The 26,491-nt window shown below is 44.9% G+C and overlaps 1 protein-coding gene across 3 annotated transcripts in view; it reads left to right on the top strand.

The window, feature by feature from the left end:
- Positions 1–14,197: 14,197 nt before the first annotated feature.
- Positions 14,198–26,491, top strand: part of BBLN (bublin coiled coil protein) — a 32,422-nt gene continuing 20,128 nt past the window's right edge. Inside the window, exons 1-5 of one of the 3 annotated variants that reach the window (XM_061571535.1) lie at positions 14,203–14,331; positions 19,536–19,601; positions 20,798–20,926; positions 21,474–21,548; positions 22,585–25,100. In XM_061571535.1, coding sequence (XP_061427519.1) covers positions 14,263–14,331; positions 19,536–19,601; positions 20,798–20,926; positions 21,474–21,548; positions 22,585–22,707 — 462 coding nt within the window. In that variant the 5' untranslated portion in view covers positions 14,203–14,262 and the 3' untranslated portion in view covers positions 22,708–25,100. Of the gene's footprint in view, positions 14,332–19,535; positions 19,602–20,797; positions 20,927–21,473; positions 21,549–22,584; positions 25,101–25,920; positions 26,068–26,491 lie in introns of those variants that run through there. The other 2 variants (XM_061571536.1, XM_061571537.1) reach the window with 2 other exon arrangements.

Genomic DNA, 26,491 nt, shown 5'->3' with positions numbered 1-26,491 from the left:
AATCTTGATTTGAAGCTTTCGTGACTGCAGGAATCCATACTCTTTGGTTCTTTCGGTAAAGTCACGTGGGTAGAAAGTAAAATAAATCATCAGGTGACGGACGCTTGTGTTGCGCCCGAAACGTCGTGATTTATTTTATTTTATACCTACGTGACTTTACCGAAAGAACCAAAGAGTATTTAGCTTTGATTTAACATTGGCAATATGTTCGATCCCTCATGAGATGCAGTTGCTTTGGTGACCCGCCGCTCCTGCGAATGAGACTCTTGCTAGCCTTGTCATTGCTCTCCTGGTTAAACAGTCAACTCACTTAGGAGGCCAAATTTGCGTCACTTTGTGAACACCGAGGTGCGTCTTACTTTCTTCTAATACGCAGATTACGGTGTTATACACGACAGATGAGTAAACCTACTTTAATCCCATATGTGTATATGTTTACTTTAATGTCGGAATAGAGTACCGATATATATTAGGGAGGCCTTCATCCAGCAATGGATTGACAAAAAAGGGAAGAATATGTCCATATTTTAAACCCCGTAGTCTCCGGAGTATAGGACACTCGAGAAGATAAGATCCACCCCAAACTTGTGCCCGGTGTCAGTAACGTTATACAAACCTCGTCACACGGATAGCTGCTGGATTCAAAGATGCACCCACAACTCTCCTTTTAAATATAGTGGAACAGTGCGTTGTACAATACAATAATACACACAGACAGCTACTGGAGTATAAGACGCAACCACAACGTTTATGTAAAACTATAGGGGCAAAGTGTGCGTCTTATAATCCGGATAATACGGCAGTGAAATTGGAATCACACACACGTAAAGCCTTCTTCTTGGTTCTTTCGGTAAAAGTCACGCAGAAGGGAAGTAATAAAATAATAAAAATAAAACATAATAAATATTATATTATATTATTTTATTATTTTTATTATTTTATTACTTCCCTTCTACGTGACTTTACCGAAAGAACCAAGAAGATGAATCCCTGCAGTCACGAAAGCTTTAAATCGACACGTTAAGCCGTCCAGGTTTCGCTGATCATCTGGCTTTCGCTTTCCCCAATGGCCAAGTGCGCGTTTCGTCTCTAGATGGCTCTGGCGCTCTGTTTGTTTGGTCGCGGTCTATTGCGCGACTAAGCGGTCTGAGCTATTACCGACCCACAGCCAGATAACGTGCGGTGCATTGGCACGGTGTGTTTCATTGGCCGGGGGAGTGGTGGTTCAGTCGTTAGCGCGCTGCGCTATGGACCTATCCTACCGGAGTTCGATTTACAGCCCGCAGCTAAAATCACCGACATTCGTTAGTCCTCATTGGCCAGCATGGTGAAGTATGGGCAAATACCCCCCATAACCGACACAACATTAGGGAGCCTTCAATCCATCAGTGGATTTACATAAACGTCAAAGTGATTATCAAACAACGAGGCGGTGCTCATCTCCTGTTGACAGCCATGAGCCTGCGGTTGAAATTTCATATTCCTATGGCGGGGTGCCAGTCTAACCATAATATAACCACGCTTGACTTCCCCACAATCGTATTGACAAAGATAAGAATGTGATTGACACACAAACAACAGCAGCCACTAGTTGTCCGCTAAGAGACGCGGACGCCACTACATCCCTTGTGCCAGGCTAGGTGCACTTTGAGGCCAGGAAGGTGTTGTATATATAGGCCTTTTTTTCCAAAAATTAATATTAAGAATAATTCTGCCAATATATATTTTAATAATCAATCGGGGTATAGAAAAAAAGGTGAAACAAAACACCCTCTCACCCCGCTACCTCTCACAAGCCACACCAAGCATCTGGAGGCCATTAAATAATAAAACCCCAGGGCAAAGGAAATCTCCACGGGCAGGGGACCATGAGTCACCACCTCCTCGGACGTTTTGGACAGTTCACAAACAAATCTCCAGCAGAGACAGCCTGGTTTCAAATCAAAACTTGCTGACATAGCCTTTACACCACCCCAATCGGCGTTCCACAAAGGCGAGAGCCACAGGGCAATCGGACATTACAGCTGGCGTTTTTTTCGCTCCTCCAACGGTAAAAGTCGAAACTTAGCAACAAGAATAAATCGACATTGTAGACCCAGTACACTCTCAGATTAAGAACCAGACTGCAGTCTACATTAGTGACTTTTATTATTACTTATATTACTCTTGTTCACCTTATACAGGTAGTCCCCGACTTACGATGGTCCGAATTACGATATTTCGATCTTACGATGGCGATAGCGATATGACAAAATTGTTAAATATTTTACAATTCGCGCGGCAGGCAAACGCAGCAGCGTACGAGGTACGATACTGTTGGGACGCTGCCGGGATGTACTGTACGCATATAGTTTATACAGTACCGTACTGTAAATTGCTCTGTTTTGCTAAATTATCACCATTCTTTAAGACTCCTGGGCAGGCTATGCCATCTTCGACTTACGATATTTTCGACTTACGATGGGGTCGTCGTAACGCATCTCCATCGTACTTGTATATATATACTAGCTGTACTACCCGGCTTCGCCCGGGACTTGTATCCACGACGGCCGGCCGCCTTTGTCTCCCCAGTGGCGATGTTAATACGCCACACCAGTTACTCGTTTTGCGGCTGAGTCCCTCCCTCACCTATCTCCCTCCCTCACCACTCTCCCTCCCTCACCACTGTCCCTCCCTCACCACTCACGCACAGCCGCCTTTGTCTCCCCAGTGGCGATGTTAATACGCCACACCAGTTACTCGTTTGAGGCTGAGTCGACCTAGGGGAGGTTCAAATAATCGTCACCGGTGGTGGCCGTGAGCGGGAATGGAACTCGGTTCGCCGGGTTTGTAGCGCAGCGTAGCGTTAACCACTACACCCACCGCTCCTCACACACCACACACGCACAGACACACACACAGACACACACACAGACACACGCAGACACACACAGACAGACACACACACACAGACACACAGACAGCACGCTAACCACTACACTACCGCTCCCCACACACCACACACAGACACACACACAGACACACACACAGACACACACACACAGACACAGACAGCACGTTAAGCACTACACTACCGTTCCCCCTACACAACACACGCGCGCGCGTCCATAGGTACACATACACGCGCTTGCTGCAGACACACACGACTTTCAGGGTGCGTACGGCAGTAAACGACTGAAATAATAAAGCGGCAATGCTGCGCGAGGAACGCCTTAGACCTGCAACACATTTGTGTAATGCGAGCGTAAACACACAAACACATACAAACACATACACACACATACATACACACACATACACACAAACACATACACACACATACACACACATACATACACACAGACATACACATACACACAAACACACACATACATACACACAAACACATACACAATACACACAGACATACATGCAGACACACAGAGACACACATAACACACATACATACACACACATACATACACAGAAACACATACACACACATACATACACACACATACATACACACAAACACATACACACACGTACATACACACATACATACAGACACACAGACATAGACATAAACACATACAAAAAAACCCACATACATACACACATAGACATACACACAAACACATACACACACATACATACACACATACATACACAGAAACAAATCCACGATGGCCGGCCGCCTTTGTCTCCCCAGTGACGATGTTCACACACGACAGCAGTTACGCGTTTGAGGCTGAGTCGACCTAGGGGAGGCCCAGGTCCGTTTCAAATAATCGTCAGCGGTGGTGGGCGTGAGTTGGAATGGAACTGGGGTCGCTCAACCAGCTTAATGACTATTTGTACAAAGAACATATAAAGAATCGATTATAATAACCAGGCTACAGTCCACATTATATACTGGCAGTACACGCACTCAGCTTCATAAGCAGGCTAGAGTGTACATGATAGAGTGGCAGTACGCTCACCGAGTTTAATAAGCAGGCTACAGTCTACATGATAGACTGGCAGTACGCTGACCCAGCTTAATGACTATTTGTACAGTGAACATTTAAGTAATCGATTGTTGGCGCGTTGGGTTTAAAAGTAATATAAATTGCACACATTGTGGTGGGGGTGGAGTGAAGAGTAGGAAAAACTTTGATGAATTTACCTCAGAGTGGCGTGGTGGGTGTCGCAGAGCCTGCGGCCTCGCCAAAATTGTCCAGCCGGCAGAGGCAGGGTACGGGTGGCGTGCCTTCCCCCCCCCCCTCAGCGCTCGAACAATACTGTGTAATGGCTATTATTTAATTATTTACGGAGCCTATGGAAGTGGCGAAGGCGTGGCTAGCCGTTGGCAGGGGCAACCGCTGTCCAATGAAACTGCAGCCCTTGGCGAAGGCATCGCTAGCCGTTGCCAGGTCCAATGAAAGCGGCGAAGGCGTCGCTAGCCGTTGCCAGGGGCAACCGCCGTCCAATGAAAGTGCGTATGGTCCGAAATCCACACACACACACACAGACAGACAGACATGCACGATTTTATATATATAGATTTTGTATCTTTCCATCTACGCGACTTTACCAAAAGAGCCAAAGAATATGAATTCCAGCAATCAGAATAAGAAGCACGGATCCCTGGCGACACGGACGGAGAACAAAGCTGAATAAAACCCTCGGAATACCTGAGGTAACAACCATAGTACACCACCAATCTTGGTTAAACATAAACCAAATAATCTTAGGTTTTTTCGGTAAAGTCACGTAGGTAAAAAATTAAAATTAATAAAAGTAAAATAAAAAATAAAATAAAAATCACGACGTTTCGGAGGCAACACAAGCTTCCGTCTTCAGGGGGAACTGTCACAGCACGATAGCTGTATCAAGTGAGAGAAATTCCAAGAACACAGTATTTGTATATATACTGGTTGAGGGTGGGAGGAGCCAAGGTAGGCCCTGAATATTATTTTTGTGAGGTTCGGTGCGGCTGAAGCACGCCGTTAGGAATGAGCCTTTGTTGTGTAAACTAGGTGCGGATGATGTAAAGGTGCATGTAAAAGGGACTGAGCCTTTTTGTTATGTAGAGATGATGCGGCTGAAATCGCTGCCAGGAAATTAGTCTTTGTTGTGTAGAATGGTTGACTGAGCCTATTATTATGTAGAGGTGGTGCGGCTTAAATCGCTGTCAAGAAATTAGTCTTTGTTGTGTAGAATGGTTGACTGAGCCTATTATTATGTAGAGGTGGTGCGGCTTAACTCGCTGTCAGGAAATGAGTCTTTGTTGTCTAGAATGGTTGACTGAGCACACTCCTGCAAAGGTCAAGTCTACAAGGTCAAGTCTACAAGGGCCAACCGTGCCTGGTGCAAGGGAGAGAGCATGACCGGCGCAACCTAGGAAGAGTGTCGGCACCAGTAACCAGCGAACTGTGAGAGCAATCGTGCATCGCCAGAGAGCACGGAGCAGGAGAGAGAGCGCGCAACCAGCGCAGCCGAGCAAGAGTGCCGGCCCCGGCGACCTGCGGACGAGCTGCGAACACAATCGGGCACCTTCAAAGACAAGGTGGTGCGTTAACTATTAGCTGATCGTGAAAGACATTGCTGCCCATTGAGTTACGTGGATACGTTCGCTTAGAAGTATTTTAGTCATTCTCTTTGTTAATAGCCTAACTGTACCAATGAATTCATTGATGAAACTAAACATTTATAAACATCTATGTTACGAATCTACACACCCACAGAGAGACTATTGTGTTAAAATCTTTCTTTTGATCACATAATCTTGCCCGTGAATGTATTGCAGCCTTAGCCAATTGATAAGCATTTGCTAGACAAGCAGGCACACTGCCGCACACCATTGTTGCAAGACATTTCGTTAATTGCATAATCTTACCAATGAATTCATTGAGATCTACTTTTGCTTTCAGGACATATTTCTTTATTACTGTCCGTATGAATATTGTCACATTTATTTTAAGGACTCTTTCCTGTAGCCGTGTACGGTCGATTTACTCTGAGGAATTAGCCGATTGTTCTGTTACCCAGTTTAACAAACGTAACTATTGCGGGTTAAATGTACGGATTAATGAAGAGTACATCTCCAGGAGTACTGTGACATTCCTAGAATAAGAGTGTTAGAATGTTACGTGTTTTTTTAATTAAAGTTGCTTAACACAGAAGGGTCTGAGTGGTGCCTTCCTAAGTTCATTCATAATAATCTTAATTATAAGAACTGTATCCTGCGGAAAGATCTGAATCTTGAGACCTGACATAAACAAACTAAAACATAATCAGTAAATGTTAAAGCGAGAATCATTGTATTATCCTGATTGATAATACAACCCAAGACAACGAAGACGAGCCTAATTAGCAATTAGGGTTGCATAACTTCATACAATTACACCTTCTTCATTGTATTATCCCGAATGATAATACAACCCTAGACAACTAAGCCAAGCCAAATAATATTTTAAAAATGCATAAATTAGCATAATTAGATACACTTCCATAATTTTTTACAAAACTTGTATAATTTTTCAAGACCGAATATATACAACAAAGGTCAAGTTAAAGCACGACGTGTTATGGGTGTGATGACTGAAATGACTGGCAGACGCACCAACTGTGCTGCCTCACTACGCTAGTTTGCTGCGCTGCCATACACAGGTTAACGGACACAAGAAGGAAGCTCTCAATTACTCCTGTGCGTAATTTTCAAATTGTATTATAAATCATGTTCCTATCTCGCTTTCGCGCTTTCAGTTTAGATTCAGATGTGCATATGAAAAAAACTGTTTTGCGGAAACAGAAATTGAATCAACAACCAATAAACCCCAACGTGATACTTCAACGAGAGAGGTGGGTGGCAGAAAAATTTCAACTGGCCAGTCGTCTATTATGAACGCTGTTTTCGGTATGTATTCAACCCACTCAGACAAGTCAACTTTCCATGCCTTAACCGCTTTTGGTTTGCTCAGTGTTTTGTGCCACGAATCCAAACCCCGGGTATTTTTGTGTGTGAGCGTGAATAGTTGATGTGACGATGCAAAGCATACCATGAAGATACCCCAATCACGGGCATACACCATATATAAGAGGGCATTTTCCTGCGCTCCACACAGACGGACAAACACGCGGTACCAATGCAAGCAAACATTATTAGCTGTGCTGAACGGTGATCAAACCGTAGATTAAACTTGAGTGACATTTATAACTTGTTAATTCGACGTATTTTCCCCAAGAGGACCCTGTGATTAAAGTATACCATCAATCCAGCAATCATGCGTAAGTATATTCACTTTTTTCCGTTGTTGTTTTGTTCGAGAGTGTTTACAATATTTTATTGTTGCATCGCCAGACCGTGAAAGGCGGTGGGGAGGAGTGCATCGATTGACCATGACACCTTCGATCAGCACGGTTGGCTACGAACGATGCGAAAGAAGTTCAACATACATGAATTCGTACGACAGCTGCTGTTAACCATGGGCGATATTAATATTTGGTCCTGGTCGAGTAAATGTGACGGTTGTCAATTCCGCACAGAGGTCACGTGTGCATCGTTTGTTCCCGTGCCTTTCACAAACATGCGCACGCGATCATCATTCATTGACAACGTGGTAACGATCATTAATACGTTTACACTTTCATCAATGAGTAATATAATGTTTCTTACACGTGATTACATTTTAATAATACGATGTATTAACTTGTTATCAAGCCACTGCTCCGCTGAAGGGGCTGTGTGAAGCATAACCGAGTCAGATATCACGCGTCACTGATGTGGACCGCAGCCGGCAATCGAACTCAAGTCGACGGGTTCAAAGCGAAGCGCTCTAAGCACTTCGTCACTGTGGCAGCACCAGCGTGGTTGTGGTGTGTACACATCGCCACTGGGGAGACAAAGGCGGCCGGCGTGGTGCTCGTCACCCACCTTCTCATGTGCCGTGCCGGCTTTCATAGGTGCTACTCGCTCATAACACTTGCTCCAAAAGTAAGTTAAGGCTATAATAATGGGGGGGGGGATCGTTGTCCTTGAGTGATAATTATATAATTATATACTTTGCGTGGAACGTCAATACGGTACTCTAAAGACACGTCTCTACAGCCACAGTTTAAACCAAAAGTATCTCGCAAATACGTGAATATAAATTTTTCCCATCCCTCTAGTTTTTTTAAGCTAATCGGAATGTTGCAAAGCTAGCAAAATGTTGCAGTGACTCACCTCTCATAGCTCTTGCAAATATTTCGGAAAGGTATTCCACGCACGTTTCGCAGCAGGTGGCGCATTTGCGGTAAATGTATTATTGTTCAAGCCTATGGGCGGTGCCAATAGGAAGATAATTTCAATCAATTTGGTTCACGCTCCAGAATTCTGATCAATGCGGCCACCCAGCAACGTATAATGTAATGTAATATACAGTACAGATCGTGCTGACCAGCGTGGTCAAATATGGTCAAACATCCCCCCATGATCGACACGGCGTAGGTTCTGGGGAAAGGCCTTAACCCCAACACGAGGATTAGTAATATCAACGGGTTTAAACTGATAATTGGTAATTTTTATGTTTAACACGTAAGATCGTCGTAGGTATAATGCCGATTTTCAGCTATACCCTCCGCCACCCCACAGAGCCAATTAAATTAAGTTGTCACATCATGCAAAGCGCAGTGTTGCAAAGCGATACAAATTTTGATTTGTTTTCGTGTGGCTGATGTAAATGCCGAGCAGCAAAAAAAGATAATTGTATACAATGTCTCGCTGGAGATTGTATCCAGCGTCAACAGGTATGCGCAGCAGCTCTGCTCTCGCGTGAATGACCTTCCTGGCCCGGATTTCATCTCGGCCGGGTCTTTGCGGATCGGCCGGTCACACGATAAACTTAAATCCGCGAACGGCCCTCCACGTCCAGTATGTGTCTTTCACGATGGCTGTGGCTACTATGGTTACGTGCATCTCTACTTCAGTGGAGCACCGACCCTGAAAAAAATATTCAATGAAAATGTAAGCCCAGTAATATATTCACAAGAGCGAGTGTGGTTGCTGTTGGTGTGGTGCTAGTGTGAGCTATCGGATGCGTTTGCCTGATTGCATCGTCAGCAACTGAATTGTCAACTCGCCCCCTCGATTATCAGGCGTTGCCGGCTGCTACTGGTCTTGCCGGTTCCCGGAGCTGGTTGCAACACAAGCGACAGCCGGCAACGCGAAATACTCGAGAGAGGAAGTGGCCTGACAATTCAGTTTCTGAAGAGACAAACCAGGCAAATGCATCGGAGCACAACCACGGAGCACAGCCGCGTGCACCTACGCACACATATTGTGAGATTCTGTGTGTGTGTACAGCCGCGAGTGTTTAGCATTTTAGCCAGTGGTGCTAGCCAATACATATCTAGTGAGATAAGAGAAAGTTGAACAAAATATATGCAGTACCTATTGCTTGCCGTTTGCACCAAGCCAGACACCAGCTTAATTTTTTTTCTGAGCACGGCTTTGTTAGCGGACGTAGTCTTTGGGAATGCACTTGTGTGCATCATCACGGTCATCATCATCGTCTGCCTTGTTAAACCACAGCTATAGTCTGGGGTTACCAGGTAGAGTTCTGCTGCACGAGGAGACGCTTCAAGTATCAAGTTTCATTTATTAGATGTAGCCCTGTGAGCCATGCGGCTCTGAAGTCGGGTGCAACCGCAACAAACAAAATATGAACACAGAACGTCCCAAAGCGACGACGCGCAACAAAAACATCCTGGAATAAACCAGCAAATATTCCACAAAAAACGTATTAAAACGCTGTGTGCAAAAATCACAATGTGGTGCAAGCCAACAACAACAACAACCATACGACAATTTAGATTAACCATATGTTTTCGAATCACCAAAATAAAGCTATAAAACAATGTAACAACAGTAATCATAGGAACTGTGATTTGAAATTTAACAATAAACGATATACATAACACGTACGACAAAACCTGCAGCTATAGCTGGTAGCACGACACTCCCAGTGTATGATGTGTGAGTGAGTTAGTGTATGATGTGTGAGCGAGTCAGTGTATGGTGTGTGAGTGAGTCAGTGTAATATGTGTGAGCGAGTCAGTGTAAGATGTGTGAGTGAGTCAGTGTATGGTGTGTGAGTGAGTCAGTGTATGGTGTGTGAGCGAGTCAGTGTATGGTGTGTGAGTGAGTCAGTGTATGGTGTGTGAGTGAGTCAGTGTAAGATGTGTGAGCGAGTCAGTGTAAGATGTGTGAGTGAGTCAGTGTATGGTGTGTGAGTGAGTCAGTGTATGGTGTGTGAGCGAGTCAGTGTATGGTGTGTGAGCTAATCAGTGTATGGTGTGTGAGTGAGTCGGTGTAAGATGTGTGAGTGAGTCAGTGTATGATGTGTGAGCGAGTCAGTGTATGATGTGTGAGTGAGTGAGTGTATGATGTGTGAGCGAGTCAGTGTATGGTGTGTGAGTGAGTCAGTGTATGATGTGAGCGAGTCAGTGTATGATGTGTGAGCGAGTCAGTGTAAGATGTGTGAGTGAGTCAGTGTATGGTGTGTGAGCGAGTCAGTGTATGGTGTGTGAGTGAGTCAGTGTATGGTGTGTGAAGGAGTCAGTGTATGGTGTGTGAGTGAGTCAGTGTAAGATGTTTGAGCGAGTCAGTGTATGATGTGTGAGTGAGTCAGTGTATGGTGTGTGAGTGAGTCAGTGTATGGTGTGTGAGCGAGTCAGTGTAAGATGTGTGAGCGAGTCAGTGTATGGTGTGTGAGCGAGTCAGTGTATGGTGTGTGAGTGAGTCAGTGTAAGATATGTGAGTGAGTCAGTGTATGATGTGTGAGCGAGTCAGTGTATGGTGTGTGAGCGAGTCAGTGTATGGTGTGTGAGCGAGTCAGTGTATGATGTGTGAGTGAGTCAGTGTATGGTGTGTGAGTGAGTCAGTGTATGGTGTGTGAGCGAGTCAGTGTAAGATGTGTGAGCGAGTCAGTGTATGGTGTGTGAGCGAGACAGTGTATGGTGTGTGAGTGAGTCAGTGTAAGATATGTGAGTGAGTCAGTGTATGATGTGTGAGCGAGTCAGTGTATAGTGTGTGAGCGAGTCTGTGTATGGTGTGTGAGCGAGTCAGTGTAAGATGTGTGAGTGAGTCAGTGTATGGTGTGTGAGTGAGTCAGTGTATGGTGTGTGAGTGAGTCAGTGTATGATGTGTGAGCGAGTCAGTCTATGGTGTGTGAGCGAGTCAGTGTATGGTGTGTGAGTGAGTCAGTGTATGATGTGTGAGCGAGTCAGTGTATGGTGTGTGAGCGAGTCAGTGTATGGTGTGTGAGCGAGTCAGTGTATGGTGTGTGAGTGAGTCAGTGTATGGTGTGTGAGTGAGGCAGTGTATGGTGTGTGAGTGAGTCAGTGTATGGTGTGTGAGCGAGTCAGTGTATGGTGTGTGAAGGAGTCAGTGTATGGTGTGTGAGTGAGTCAGTGTAAGATGTGTGAGCGAGTCAGTGTATGATGTGTGAGTGAGTCAGTGTATGGTGTGTGAGTGAGTCAGTGTATGGTGTGTGAGCGAGTCAGTGTAAGATGTGTGAGCGAGTCAGTGTATGGTGTGTGAGCGAGTCAGTGTATGGTGTGTGAGTGAGTCAGTGTAAGATATGTGAGTGAGTCAGTGTATGATGTGTGAGCGAGTCAGTGTATGGTGTGTGAGCGAGTCAGTGTATGGTGTGTGAGCGAGTCAGTGTATGGTGTGTGAGCGAGGCAGTGTATGGTGTGTGAGCGAGTCAGTGTATGGTGTGTGAGCGAGTCAGTGTATGGTGTGTGAGTGAGTCAGTGTATGATGTGTGAGCGAGTCAGTCTATGGTGTGTGAGCGAGTCAGTGTATGGTGTGTGAGTGAGTCAGTGTATGATGTGTGAGCGAGTCAGTGTATGGTGTGTGAGCGATTCAGTGTATGGTGTGTGAGCGAGTCAGTGTATGGTGTGTGAGTGAGTCAGTGTATGGTGTGTGAGTGAGTCAGTGTATGGTGTGTGAGTGAGTCAGTGTATGGTGTGTGAATGAGTCAGTGTAAGATGTGTGAGTGAGTCAGTGTATGATGTGTGAGCGAGTCAGTTTATGATGTGTGAGCGAGTTAGTGTATGATGTGTGAGTGAGTCAGTGTATGGTGTGTGAGTGAGTCAGTGTATGATGTGTGAGCGAGTCAATGTATGGTGTGTGAGTGAGTCAGTGTATGGTGTGTGAGCGAGTCAGTGTATGGTGTGTGAGCGAGTCAGTGTATGATGTGTGAGCGAGTCAGTGTATGGTGTGTGAGTGAGTCAGTGTATGTGTGAGCGAGTCAGTGTATGGTGTGTGAGCAAGTCAGTGTATGGTGTGTGAGTGAGTCAGTGTATGGTGTGTGAGCGAGTCAGTGTATGGTGTGTGAGCGAGTCAGTGTATGATGTGTGAGCGAGTCAGTGTATGGTGTGTGAGCGAGTCAGTGTATGGTGTGTGAGTGAGTCAGTGTATGGTGTATGAGTGAGTCAGTGTATGGTGTGTGAATGAGTCAGTGTAAGATGTGTGAGTGAGTCAGTGTATGATGTGTGAGCGAGTCAGTTTATGATGTGTGAGCGAGTCAGTGTATGGTGTGTGAGTGAGTCAGTGTATGATGTGTGAGCGAGTCAGTGTATGGTGTGTGAGCGAGTCAGTGTATGGTGTGTGAGCGAGTCAGTGTATGGTGTGTGAGCGAGTCAGTGTATGGTGTGTGAGTGAGTCAGTGTATGGTGTGTGAGTGAGTCAGTGTATGGTGTGTGAATGAGTCAGTGTAAGATGTGTGAGTGAGTCAGTGTATGATGTGTGAGCGAGTCAGTTTATGATGTGTGAGCGAGTCAGTGTATGGTGTGTGAGTGAGTCAGTGTATGATGTGTGAGCGAGTCAGTGTATGGTGTGTGAGCGAGTCAGTGTATGGTGTGTGAGCGAGTCAGTGTATGGTGTGTGAGCGAGTCAGTGTATGGTGTGTGAGTGAGTCAGTGTATGGTGTGTGAGTGAGTCAGTGTATGGTGTGTGAGTGAGTCAGTGTATGGTGTGTGAGCGAGTCAGTGTATGGTGTGTGAGTGAGTCAGTGTATGGTGTGTGAGTGAGTCAGTGTATGGTGTGTGAGTGAGTGAGTGTCGGCTCCCTCTGCTCGCGCCGTCGCCCCCCCCCCCCCCCCCCGGTCCCGTCGGCCCCCCCGGTCCCGTCGGCCCCCTTGGCCTCCCCGGCTCCCTCACACGCTTCGGCCAGTTTGGAACTGTTGAGCAGGGCCATCCATTCACGTAGTTTGCCGACTCGGCTGACAACGTCCTGGCGTGGCGCGTTTCCTGCTCCCATGGTGGTGGGTGCTGCGATGACAGACGGGCAGCGGCAGACCTGAATGAGCACGGATCTTCTCCCGTCGCGTGCCAAGAGCAGCCTCCCCCCACCCCCCACCACCCCCACCACCACCGACCTGTCTGATTGTGTGGGTGGAGGCAATGTTGCTCAGAACTGACAGCAAAGGAGGGGTGGGGGGGAGTCGGTCAAATAATTCCTGAGATGAGAGAAGAGACACGGGCTATGATACAGTATAAACAATATTGAAGGTGTGGTGAGACGAGGAGAAAGTTGAAGATAAGAGACATATTCGAGAGGTTCAATGACGATTTATGTAGAGTGGTCCCGGTGCTGGGTGGATTAATTATGACATCGCAGGATCGTGATCGGTGGCGGCGGCGACGGATTGGAGAGGAGGCGTTCATCCAGCAGTGAACTGACTACGGCTCTCTCTTGTGATGTCGGGTAGAACCGTGTTGCCATTCGGTCGTGACGTGACATTATATTTTTTTATTGCGCCTATATCTATTTTGCCAGTAACAAAATGATGAAAAAACAAGAAGATGAATTCCCCTTTTTGGTTTAACATTGGTGAGAAAAGGCTGACTCGAGTGCAGGCCAATCAGTTTCAAAGACAATGCATGTTGTTTCATCAGAGCATGCTTGTTTTCATGTATTGCCACACGTATGTGGTTAATGCAGATCTGATGTCTTCCAAAAGGTGTCTATTTGGTATTTAAACATCTTATCACCTCCTGTGCCATTTCCAGAAAGGGTAAAATCCTATTCGTATTTTTGGCATCATGTTTTAAGGCGCCAACTTGTTTTTTTTACAAGAACCCACCCCTCTCCCCTTAAGCTATTTGGGTGCCCTTTAGCTTCTGCTTTGACCCGCTTTATATAGTGGCGCGGATGGCTCCTGCGAGCGGAAACTCACAACGCGCGTCTCGTTCAACGTAGGTGTGGGTCACCAGTCGCTCGCATGCATCATCCTCCTCTCGCTGCGGGCGATGTCCATGCCGGGCGACAGGAATGTCCACTGCAGGGAAGTATCGGAGCTGCAGGCGTCCGCCAAGAAGGTAAGTCGATTTCTAACGCTCACATTTGTGCGTATGTACGCTCACATCAGAACGTAGTAATCAGAAAAAACACATTTTGTAAATTCTCGTCACTTAGTCAATCAGGCCCCGTGGTGCAAAATGTGCAGTCTATATTATCTTACTCTATGGCCTCACTCTCTATGTATGTGTCATGGTTAAGGGTCATTGCCTCAAAGGTCGCCTATCATATATATTTTCAATTCGGACCACACGGTGTCATTGACAAATGTGTTAAGTTTGTTTATGTTATTATTCCTGCGCACCACTGCCAATGCAGCGTACCTAAATACGGTAGTGTGTACTGCAGTAGATGTGTCGCTGCCGTGACAATGGCGAGCGGTGGCACAGTGGTTAGCGCACTGAGCTCTGAACCCGGCGAGCCGAGTTCGAATCCCGCTCCCGCCCAACATCGGTGACGAATAATTGAGCCGGGTTTGAGGCTTCCCTCGGTCGACTCACCCTTAAATAAATACTTGAAGTGTGTGTTAAACATGACCACTGGAGAGACAAAGGTGGCCGAGCGTGGTGTTGCTCTTCTCGCCCCTGCCCTCGTGTGCCGTGCCGGCCTTAATAGGTGCTGACTAACAGCACTTTCCCCATCAGTCTACTAAGGGTATTGGGCGACCTTTGCATTTATTGTTGTTGTGTGGGGAGCGGTGTCGCAGTGGTTAGCGTAATGCGCTAACGAACACGGTGACCTGAGTTTCATTCACGCTCACGGCCAACATCAGTAGCCAGTGATAACTAAACCCCCCACTCGACTTAAAATTAAATGAGTACCCTGGTGCCTTGTGTAAATATCAGTACTGGGGAGAGAAAGGCGGTCGAGCGTGATGCTGGCCACATAACCCTTCCTTTCTCTCCTCACCCTCGTTCGCCGCGCCGGCCTAGATAGATGCTTGCTGACAGCACTTGTCTTAACGTTCTGCTCTGGTTATATGGGGCATCTTTCTCTTTGTTGGATGCGTGTGGGAGCGGTGTCGCAGTGGGTAGCGCTGTCCAATATACGGCATTGATACCCCGGGTGTATGAATATCAGTCTTGGGGAGACAAAGATGGTCCGGCATGCATACTGCTGGCGTTTATATGTGCTTACTGGAAAGGAACACACCGAGCCGAATTGTCACGTGAGTTCGATTCCCAGCCACACCAGTGGCGAGTGTGGTGGACAACAACCCCGACGAGTTTGCATCTCTAACCTACCACTTCGTGGGGGGTGTTATGATTGATAATGAATACGTTAATGTGCAAGGTGTTTATAGATGGAATTAAAGCGAGTATATACCTGAACGCATTGTCTGACCTATGAGTATAATTTGTATACCATGTCCCCTTGTATAACTGGTGTTCTTTAGGCACTTCAGTCCATGCATAATATATTTCTTGTTCCAGACTTAAGGCAACGTACACTTTGTCTCAGATATACATATGCGACAACACTGGCACGAAGAAATAGGCTTAATTTTGGATTTACGACTGTAAGAGAATTTGACTTATTTTTTATATTAATTCGCTTATTTAGCCAGTAAAGCCCCACTGAGTCTCAATACTTTTTCAGTCAGTATTCTCAGTAGGAGCGGATGTTATTGTTATCCCAATTGAGTAATTTGCAAGTGTTTTTTAGATGTTACCTACCTTGCCTAGTATACAGGAAGTCGTGGATTGGATCACAACCCTGACGCCTGCTCTATCATTGGAGTTCGTATGTCTCTCTCCCTGTGATCGCGTGGATTTTTCTCCAGCTCCTTCGGGTTTTCCCTCCAGCATTTAGAAACATGCATTTAAAGCATTTGGCTGCGATACATTTGCACACGATAAGCCACTGCGTTAAACTGTTATAATGTGTGGCCAGGTCGTTTCTGAAAAATAGCTATATAGCTCAGTGGGCCTCATAAAATGCTTTATATATATAGTTTAATAGTTGGCCAATACCAGTAACACTGCAGGTTTTTGTTTTGCTATTGGAGCAAACCAGATAATTGGAGGAAACCCATGCAAAAGACGGGGAGAACGTATAAACTCCACACAAAACAGGCACCCGATTTGTGTATTGAACACAGGACCTGCTTGCTACGAGGAACGAACGTTACTACCACCGCGCCGGCCTGTTTCTGTCCAGGTGATCCAACCCTTGCCGTAAGAACGTTCGCGAGTTTGAGAAATACAAATGGCGCGGGTTTGACCCTATTCCAGTTCACGTTGCTCGTTCATGGTTTCATTTGACATGTTTACAATGGCCGTGTGGCTTTACAGCATCCGGTACTGTATGCACTATCTTAGAAGCGTATTGAAAATAAGGAAGTCACCACTGTCCTAAAAAATGTGGGGTAAGAAATCGAGTCACTGGCCGTCGATCCTGTACATCTTTGGATTCTAATTCGAAATGAAACTTTTTTTATTTTACCAGGTAACACCCACTGCGCTAAATAGCTCTTTTTCAGAATCAACCTGCCACAATTGATAGCTCAACTAAGTGGCTTATCATTGAAAATGTATAACAGCTAAATACTTTAAATGCAGGTTTCTAAATGTGGAGGGAAAAACCGGAGGACCCGGAGAAAAATCTACTTCACCACGGGAGAACATTCAAATTCTAAATAAAACCGACAACCTCCTGTATACCAGGCGAGGCAGTTAACATCTCGCCACCATGGTACCCGAGCACAGACCAAATCTTAATCCACACAACTCACTCGTAAATCTTCACCGTTATATTCTTTGGTTTTTTCGGTAAAGTCACGTAGGTAAAATTTTTTTATTAATAAAGTAAAATAAAAGTAAAAATCACGACGTTTCTGAGGCAACACAAGCTTCCGTCTTCAGGCGGAACAGTCACAGCACGATAGCTGTATCAAGTGAGAGAAATTCCAAGAAAACCGTGTTTTTATATATACTGGTTGAGGGTGGGAGGAGCCAAGGTAGGCCCTGAATATTATTTTTGTGAGGTTCGGTGCGGCTGAAGCACGCTGTTAGGAAAGAGCCTTTGTTGTGTAAACTCGGTGCGGATGATGTAAAGGTGCATGTAAAAGGGACTGAGCCTTTTTGTTATGTAGAGATGATGCGGCTTAAATCGCTGCCAGGAAATTAGTCTTTGTTGTGTAGAATGGTTGACTGAGCCTATTTTTATGTAGAGGTGGTGCGGCTGAAATCGCTGCCAGGAATGCTCCAAATATGTGTAGTTAAATCTTTTTTGCATGGTTAATAACATCTTTCCAATGATAATCACTTTCCAATGATAATCATTGGAAAGATGTTATTAACCATGCCCCCACAACCGGGTTCAAAATCCGCTCCTCGCTGGAAGTTCGGCTCCCTTCCCTTGTGTGTATTCTTACTCTATTCTTGCTGTATTCTGACTGGTTGCCCGACGGGTTTCGCCGTGGCCATACGATGTTAGGTCAGTCCACGGTGCCGCAGTGCAATTTAACCTGGGGGAAATCTGCCAATTCCCTGGCCCCGGGAAACCGTGGAGCCCCCCCCCCCCCCCCACCACGAGGAGACTCTCGGGTGAAAACCCAGGGGCCAGGTGATTCCCCCACGAGGTCCTACGTGGTGCAAGTGGGTGTTCAGTGGGGGGGGGAGTGTGCGCTCGTGTGCGGGGTTTGCAAGAGGGCAGCAGCCCCAGCAGAGCTGCTCCGTTGCGGTGGCATCACAAGTGGCTCATGAGCAAATGGTCACGGTGGTTATTGGGTCAATTCCAATCAGGATCCACAAAGCTTGCCCCCACCTCCCTCCAGCTTCATCAGGATAAGACGAGTTGTACGGCATGATTACGTACATTCTACGCCCGCCATTGATTCAGTGCTGAGCCTACTCCTGCTCATGCAACTGCTGTGCAAGATAAAGGTTCCATCCTCAGCACGATCGGCATTGATGTTATATCGTTAGGCAGTGGTGGCTACGCACATGGCTTGTAATCCAGCACGATGGTGGCGGCGGGGGTTGGTGGATCACACAAATGTTGGAAAACCCCCTTCCCATGCGTGCCGAGGTGCCATATGTCACAGTGCCACATACTGGATATCTGTGAAAACGAGCTTTATAGCTCATCGGATTCCTCCAGTATAAATAAAGATTCTTATTCGAATATACTGGCTTGCCGAGAGAAGGCGGTACAGTACAGAATAGTGCAGATTTATAACATTTTGTTTGGGATAGCTTGGTGTCCCCTCACATGCTTGGATTTTCTCCAGGTGTTCCGGTTTGCTCCCACGTGTATAAACACCCATTAATTTGATGAAGACATCGAAACATAAAGAGGAATGCAGAGCTTGGGTAATTGTTGGGTCTGGGTAAAAATGCCATGATTTTGTCGAAATGTCGTAGGTGTCCCTGAGCCATGTCTAAACGTCTCAAACAACATGTTTAACCATGTCTAAGCATTTTGGGGGTGTCTGGACCCCAAGACACCAACACAGCGGCTGCACGCCTGTATCCTATACCAGTACAATTCGTGTGTGCGCGTGAAAGCATGCATTACTACCAGAATTGAGGCTCGGTTAATTGGCTGGCTTGTCAGTTTGTGTTTAACTTCAGACAAAAAGCACAACCGATTACGGCTTAAATTTACACTTGCATACAGTATGTTCTCCTACAACGCGGTAGTTACGTTCCTGAAGAACATCGCGTTATGGAAAAATGTCGTTATTATAAATAATATATAATATAGGGTAAAGCACAGTCCGTGATAACACGTTAGATGCGTACGCATGCTAAACAAAGATTGAGGCGCGTGGGTAGCATCTCGAAGAATCCAGCAGCATTCCGCCCCTTGTGCGATCCGCCTTGTGTGATCCTTGTGCGATCCGCTTTGTGCGATCCGCCTTGTGTGATCCTACGCCGAGGCAGCCGCACAACCGCTGCTTCCTGCTCGTGCGACGTAGTTTTGTTCCCTCAATCGCGTTATATCCAATACGCATCCGCATTATAAAAATGTGTTCCCTAATACATTCATCGCTTTATGAAAACACGTATTATATGAGAACAGACTGTATTTGGTGTGCGCCAGTATTCCAGACTGACGATAGATTGGCAGCCAGAGAAAGGATGAAAATCAGGTCATGTTCTGGAGGAAATTGAGGGACGGTGGTGGTTTGGGGAGGCCTTCATCCAGCAGTGGATCGATCATGAATGTTGATGATGTTGAAAATATTACGTGTGTGCGTGGGCATTTTTGTTTTCAGTGCAAAGTGGCAAATGAATCCGTCAAGCTATACCGAGAAAAAAACGATTTGGAATGCGGCACTACAGTAAGAACCTGCATCTGTATTTTCGTTATGGTTTAATTTGCGTTACCAGACAATGGTATCTTTACATTTTCGGAGTTGGTCCACGTTTTAGCATTGCCCCAATATATGTTTGTACATGTACAGCCAGATATCCTCCCCAATGCCTTGTAAGCAATGAGGGTCATTGACCATACTTCACCACGATGGTCAATGCGGGTTGGTGAAGGTGTGAGCACTACAGAAGAGCGATGGATTTTTTGCACTGCCCTCTACTGCTCACAATACCTACTGCACCTGTTTTGTGCACATAGTGGTCACCCATCGGAGAGGAATCTAGGGTCAACCCTGCTAAGCTTCCGAGGTCTGATATGATAAGACGTAGCCTAGGTGATATGGTCTTTGTCCTTATTTTTATATTACAGTGATTGTTTTCCCCTCTAATGTCACTTTAGTTGAGTAATATTGAGCACTGACCATTCCATCAATTACATCACTTTAGTTGAGCAATATTTTACACTGATGAGACCCAAAAGGAAAATAATAGAATAAGTACGTGTGTAAATGTGTTTATTTAATTCGTATAAAGTAGTTATTTTTTACCTAACTTTTTCAAAATATAGTTGATCACGGTTTTTTATCAGACAAACTTGCACAATATACTGCCCATCTATATTTTATATATACAATGGATGTACATCAATTGTATGGCCCCTACTCTGGGTGTGATGGTGCATGCCTGTGATTCATGGTAGGTGGATCACGAAAATACCTGTCAAACTCTGAAACCTGAAGGGCTGTGAGGTGGCCAAGTGAGAGCTATATAGCAAAGTGGGTCCTTTCAGTGTTACCCCACTTTTGAATGGGCTATCTCCAGGTGTTACAATTTACTCCCACCGACAAAATGCTCCATATACATTGTCCAAACAGCCCAATGGAGGAACCTCCTGAAAAATGTGTCAAGAGATTCACTGTATGTATGTGGAACTTCATTCGCACAGTACGTAGCCAACCATGCTAATCAGAGGATTTCCTACATTAATATATGACATTATATCTATTAGTTTATGACATTGTTAGCGTGATTAATATTACAAGTTACCGTTATTGAATCGTAGATGCCTTTTTAATGAGCGCAAACAAAGTAATCAATGGGCTATTTGTCACGTCGCTATAATTTTAACATCAATGTTTTTTGTTCGTGTGCCTTTGTTATTTAGATGAACGAAGGAGAGTTCATGCACTTCCTTAACTCTTACAATGCCAGCAGATTATTTAGAAAAAAGACCTATTGCTTTGCGAATGTATTCACCACATTTCTACAATTTGCTGAACGCATCAAGAGAACGGTGAGACCCCTGAATTATCTGCTTTGCTTGTGCACAGTCCATTACATTTTGCATGACGAATGTATATTGAACTTCTTTCGCACTGTACGTAGTCAACCGCAATAATCTCTTGTCGGTTGTTGTCATGACGCATACTGCCAATTTGTATTCCGTTTGCTTTAACAACAGCATCAGTGACATCTGTTTTTTCCCTCGTGTCTACATTGCTTCACCTATCACTTAGGCTCACTCCGAACGTACTACTTTGATTTTTCATCGGCACATTTGCAGTTGTTTTGCTTGTTTCCTAGTTCAGTGACGAATATTGTGCCAAGCTTCATTGACAAAAATATTCGTTGGCGCATAGTGGCTATTTATTTATCTGTGTCACCGATGGCTGCGACCGGTGCCAACCAGAGACCAAAGTGTGACCGACTACCATGAGAGGAATGAAGACTGATATTCATATATTTCAGGAACGTTATTACAGACCAGACTTCCGTAGGAAAACCAACAATGTTAACTGGCTATAAATCATAATAATGTCAACTTGTAATGTGCCGCACAGTCTTTGTTCGCTGTCCAAGAGAGGAATCAACTCAGAAGCACGAGGAACCAGACAAGGAGAAAAGACAGCCAAATGGTAAATGTGTTGCCTCCAAAGAAGTCTTTGCCTCTCTCGTGTGAACCACAACATATTAAAGTATTGACTTGAGTTAACTGATTGGCTGACCTGTAATTTTTCAGGGGATGAGGGTTGAGGTGAATATTGTGCTTCAGAGTAGAACGGGCTGTTTTCGTTCACTAGGCGAGGACTAAGAAAATTACTAAATGAAATCGACAGACTAGGCAAAGACTAAATCTTACAAGTTGTCATAAACTAGACCAAGGGTCAGCAACCTGCAGCTCCGGAGCCGCATGTGGCTCTTTAAGGACCACTTCCAGACGTTATTTATTAAGGAACCACCATCTCATATCCACATGCATTGCTGCTCTTGAAATATTGAGTTATTTTTACCAAATTCAAAAAAATGGCTCCTCTTGTTGATTTAGTTGCCGACCCCTGAAAAAGACGAAAACAAAATTAAAAACTGCTGACGACATTAACACTGCTTTGTATAGTACGTGTGTCCTGGCTGGTTAAATGATACAAGTGGATTGCATATTGTGGCGATTTTTGTGGATTTATACTTCATGGTGCCTATGATAAAATCACCCAGGAATGCATCCGATTACATCAGATCACGGAAGCTGAGCAGGAGTGTAGTCTGGACAGTGCTGGGATGCTAAACATACACGGAAGGTTCTTTGATGCTGCAGACTGCGAGGCTGAGTGCTATAAAGCAGAGGGCAGTTCAGCAACATTCATTGTTGTACCTGCACTGAACCAACTTGGTGAAGTATGGTCAAATATCCCCCATGACCTACACAGCATGGAGAGATCTTCATCCAGCATTGGATTGACAAAGGGATCTTAAATCACTATGCTACGTAGAGCATTTGTACGGTACACAAGCCCTTCAGTCACTAAACAAACCATACAATGTTTTCATAATTTGAATTGGTTGAAAGTTTTTGTTGTTGTTGTTTACAGCTTGGGCAATCGTAAGCATTAATAATAAATTTGTCTTCCCCGCCCCCCACGCCCCATTTCCTACACTGCCCTTTGTGCATTTCAGCCATCTACAAGGAATTCTATAAACAAGTTCTCCCATTCCGAGGTGAAAAACTATTTCCTCGGGTGCCTTGCAACAGCGAGTAAAAGTCCAATCTTGAATTGCGATCTTGAGAATAGCCCCTGACACCAATAACATTGAAGCACAATGGTATCATGGATCTGCATCTATTCTGATATATTTTCCAGTGATTATTTGTCCCAGGAGCTTTTAAAAAACTACAAAAACACTTTTGTATGTGTCCTGATAGGGGATCTTTTAATTCCTGAGGGCCAAGTAATGTATTATTGTTGTTGTGATGATGCTTGTTTACCCAGGAAAGCCTCACCGAGTCTCAAGACTCCGAGTCTCAATACTCGGTGAGGAGGCTATGTTGCCGTGTGTAATCCCAAATGAATAATTTGCAGGTAATTTTGCAATATATTGATTTTTTTGACAATACCAGTTGTTTATATACATGGGAAAAAAACTGGAGAACCCAGAGGAAACCCATACAGAACAGTGAGAACATACACACCCATGCCTTTCTTGCTGTGAGGCACAAGTGTTAACCACTGTGCCACCCTGCTACCAAACTTAGAAATACCTTTGGCGGGCGAGGCATTAACTCGCACCTTACCGTTATCCCAAATCAATGAAAGAAAACCATCGCTTACCTTTACCGCAATCATGCGATGCATGCACACTAGCTCTGTTCTCAGAACTACTTGAAAGACAACTATTGTTGTGCTTGCTAATATTAGAGGCACCAGTCAGAGTTGCACCCCTAATTTGGAAGTTCCCAGGTAGATTACAGAGATTACAGATTTCCCACAACTCTGATTAGCGCGTTCGGCTATGCACTTTACGAAAAAAGCTCAACAAACATACAACAATCAAGAGGGCTGTAGTATTACTGCCCTGCAGCACACAATATCACTTTGGCCTCCACCCAAGTTCACCCTCCTTGGCAGTGTATATCACGGTTATAGTGGTCCCTCACACAACACAGCTCTATTGCCATCTTCCAGCCCCACAGCTGGAGCCAGGCTTGGTAGAGATTACATGTACTAAGTGGTTTGATGGTGTTTTCACAGATGAGCCAGTTTACATAAGCTAATCGCTTTGATTTTAGCAGCTGATCGCTCATTAATGTATGCAGGACATTACCAATTACAAAAAAACCCATTCACACTGTAGCCCTTTTTACATTCAGGGAAACAAATTATTTTTACCCTTTGGTTCTTTATGTGGAACCGATTTGACTTAACCGTACACCCTGGGTCAACAAACTAAACACAAAAGGCAATTGTAAAGAAATTCGTTCTCCTTTTTTTTACTCCTGATGACGATTGCTTGTGTTGCGATCGAAACGTCGTAGTTTTTTTTGTTCTACGTGACTTTACCGAAAGACCGAAAGAATATAAATGATTTTAAACCTATATTTACAAGTGCATAGCTCACGCGGCTTCCTAATATCAGAAGAGAATTCCCGACTGCCGCAGAAGCGCATCTGAAAGTGCGCAATGCAGTGACCTTCTTTGTTCGATGGCGAGCCAAAAGCCGCCACTGCAAGGATGACTGGTATTCGTGTGATCAAAGAGTACTCTCAAAGAGTGAGTGGTGTGTGCAGTCATTTGTGGCTTGGCTGAGACTATCAACTCGCTACAATTGAGAACCATCTTTAATCACAGGTGGTAGCCTGAAACTCAATCGTGCCAGCTCAGCTCTTTCAGTTACGTGGCTACTTCCTTGACAAGTACATTGTATTCTTAACAAGTAATAGATTTTTGCAGCGAATGTTACAGATCATAAGGTAATTTTTGGGTTAGGTCATGTAATGATCTGGCCAAATCTGTGTCGTTTAGACCCTCTCCACCACCTGGCAGAGCCCAACAAATGAGTGTCATACAACCAATTAGTGATGCACCAATTATTATTTAGCCCACTGGCAAGTTGATGAGCAATTCTCACAAATTCAGCGATTAGATACAATTTATTCTATTTAAGGGTGGCTTCTGAGAACGTGGCAATGCATGATGCCTTATTTTTTTATGTGAAGTTGAAAACTATTTCATGATAACTGTGCACGACCAGTTGATCCACGTGTTTGCAGCAACCTTGGAACTTTAGGATGACTCATGGTCTCATGCACATATTACACATTTTGGAATTTTTTATTTAATTTTAATACCTTGGTATTAAAGGAACCTCTATCATCAGGGATTAATGCAGGATTTCTTATTTTGCGAGACCAATATATATTTACAGATAATTGTGATATTTATTACCTTTATTTATATATAAGTTATTTAACTACACTATGCACTGTATTGCACTGGCATACATATATGCATTTGATAAACATTAAGATGACCATGCGTCGCTTGATATATCTTTATCACTGGAATGTGGGTGCACAGATGTTAAATATATGTAATGTTATATTTAATAATAACTTTATAGACTGGGGATTACAAACTTTATTTAATTAAATTATTACTCGGGTTTTTTTACTTTTTGGTAATACAGTATGTTTTTATATTGTACTGCCTGATGTTGTGATTTGTTTCGTGCTTTGTGTGCTTAAATAAATATACTGGACCCGACATTTGCCTTTATTTTCTTTAAAATATTATTGTGCTTGAAATTTCAAACGCACTGAGTCCGTCACATCTTTACAAAATGACCAGCGAGACGCATCATCGCCTGCGAGTCGCCCCTTGTTTGCTGTAGGACACATCTGGCACACAGGTTTTAGTTGTGTTGTATATCTCTCAGTCAGTGTGAGTGATGAAACAACACTCGCTGATTCACTCCAGTCAGTCGCCTCCCTGCCACTCGTCTACCGCTACTGCCGTGGTTACCGTTCCCGTGAACTTCACTCTTTGATTGGTCACTCATGGTGAGGACTCGCTCAGACTAACAAGACTCTGATCTATCGTCTCATCCACTGACCAGCGCAGGTGAAGCATGGGCAAATAATCCCCATTTCAGGAAAATTGTGGCGAGGCCCTCATCTAGCATTGGACTGACAAAAAGCCCAACACGCGCACATAAACCAATTTTCTTGGTTCTTTCGGTAATAAAATAATAAAAATAAAACGTAAAATTTATTTTTATTATGTGTTAAAATAAAACATAATACAATTTATTTTTATTATGTTTTATTTTTATTATGTTTTATTTTTATTATTTTATTACTTCCCTTCTGCGTGACTTTACCGAAAGAACCAAGAAGATGAATCCCTGCAGTCACGAAAGCTTTAAATCGAAAAATAAACCAATTTCATTGCAAATAGCGAGTTTGAATGGAAAGACTGCAATCGCCTCCTATTGCTGGATCCCATTGAACCTCGTTGCCGGTTCCGGTTCCCGTTTGCTCCTCTTGCCGGTTCCGGTTCCCGTCACTGTCACGAGCCGCAATGGCCGGGCCCAACGGGGAGCCGAGTTCCATCGCGAGCGAGGAGGACGCGAGCGAGGACGCGCTGCTCGAGGGAGACGAGGGTGAGCGGCGCGGCTCTGCGGTCGTGATACGCGGCCACAACGTCGAGCGGGACAATTCCTCCTCCACCCGCCCCCCTCCTCTAGGAAACGCGGCCGCGCGTTCGTCGCGACCGCCCTGGCTCGGTTCCCACCATCCGTTGCATTTCGTAGAGCGCATAAGCGGCCAGTTCCACGGCGTTTCCTCTTCACGCGACCGCAGTTGCCCGTCAGCGGTGCGCTGGAGAATGTAGCGGGAAGTCATTAAAGGACTTGCCACCCTTGTGCTAAGCGGACGACGCACTCCCCGTCGCCCTTCCCTTATCTGTTTGCATCAGATGAGGATACAATACATGTTGACGCAACCCATCAGCCCACACGGCCTTGTGGCAGTGTTGTTGTTGTTCAGCCCAGTCACTCACCGCCGGTCAGTCGCCGCCTCCGTGTC

The sequence above is a fragment of the Lethenteron reissneri genome, chromosome 48, assembly GCF_015708825.2.
Source record: "Lethenteron reissneri isolate LAM-NWPU_2019-01 chromosome 48, ASM1570882v1, whole genome shotgun sequence".
NCBI classification, from domain to species: domain Eukaryota; kingdom Metazoa; phylum Chordata; class Hyperoartia; order Petromyzontiformes; family Petromyzontidae; genus Lethenteron; species Lethenteron reissneri.
Note: the sequence above shows the minus strand (reverse complement) of the source record. Positions and strands in the feature narration are given on the sequence as shown.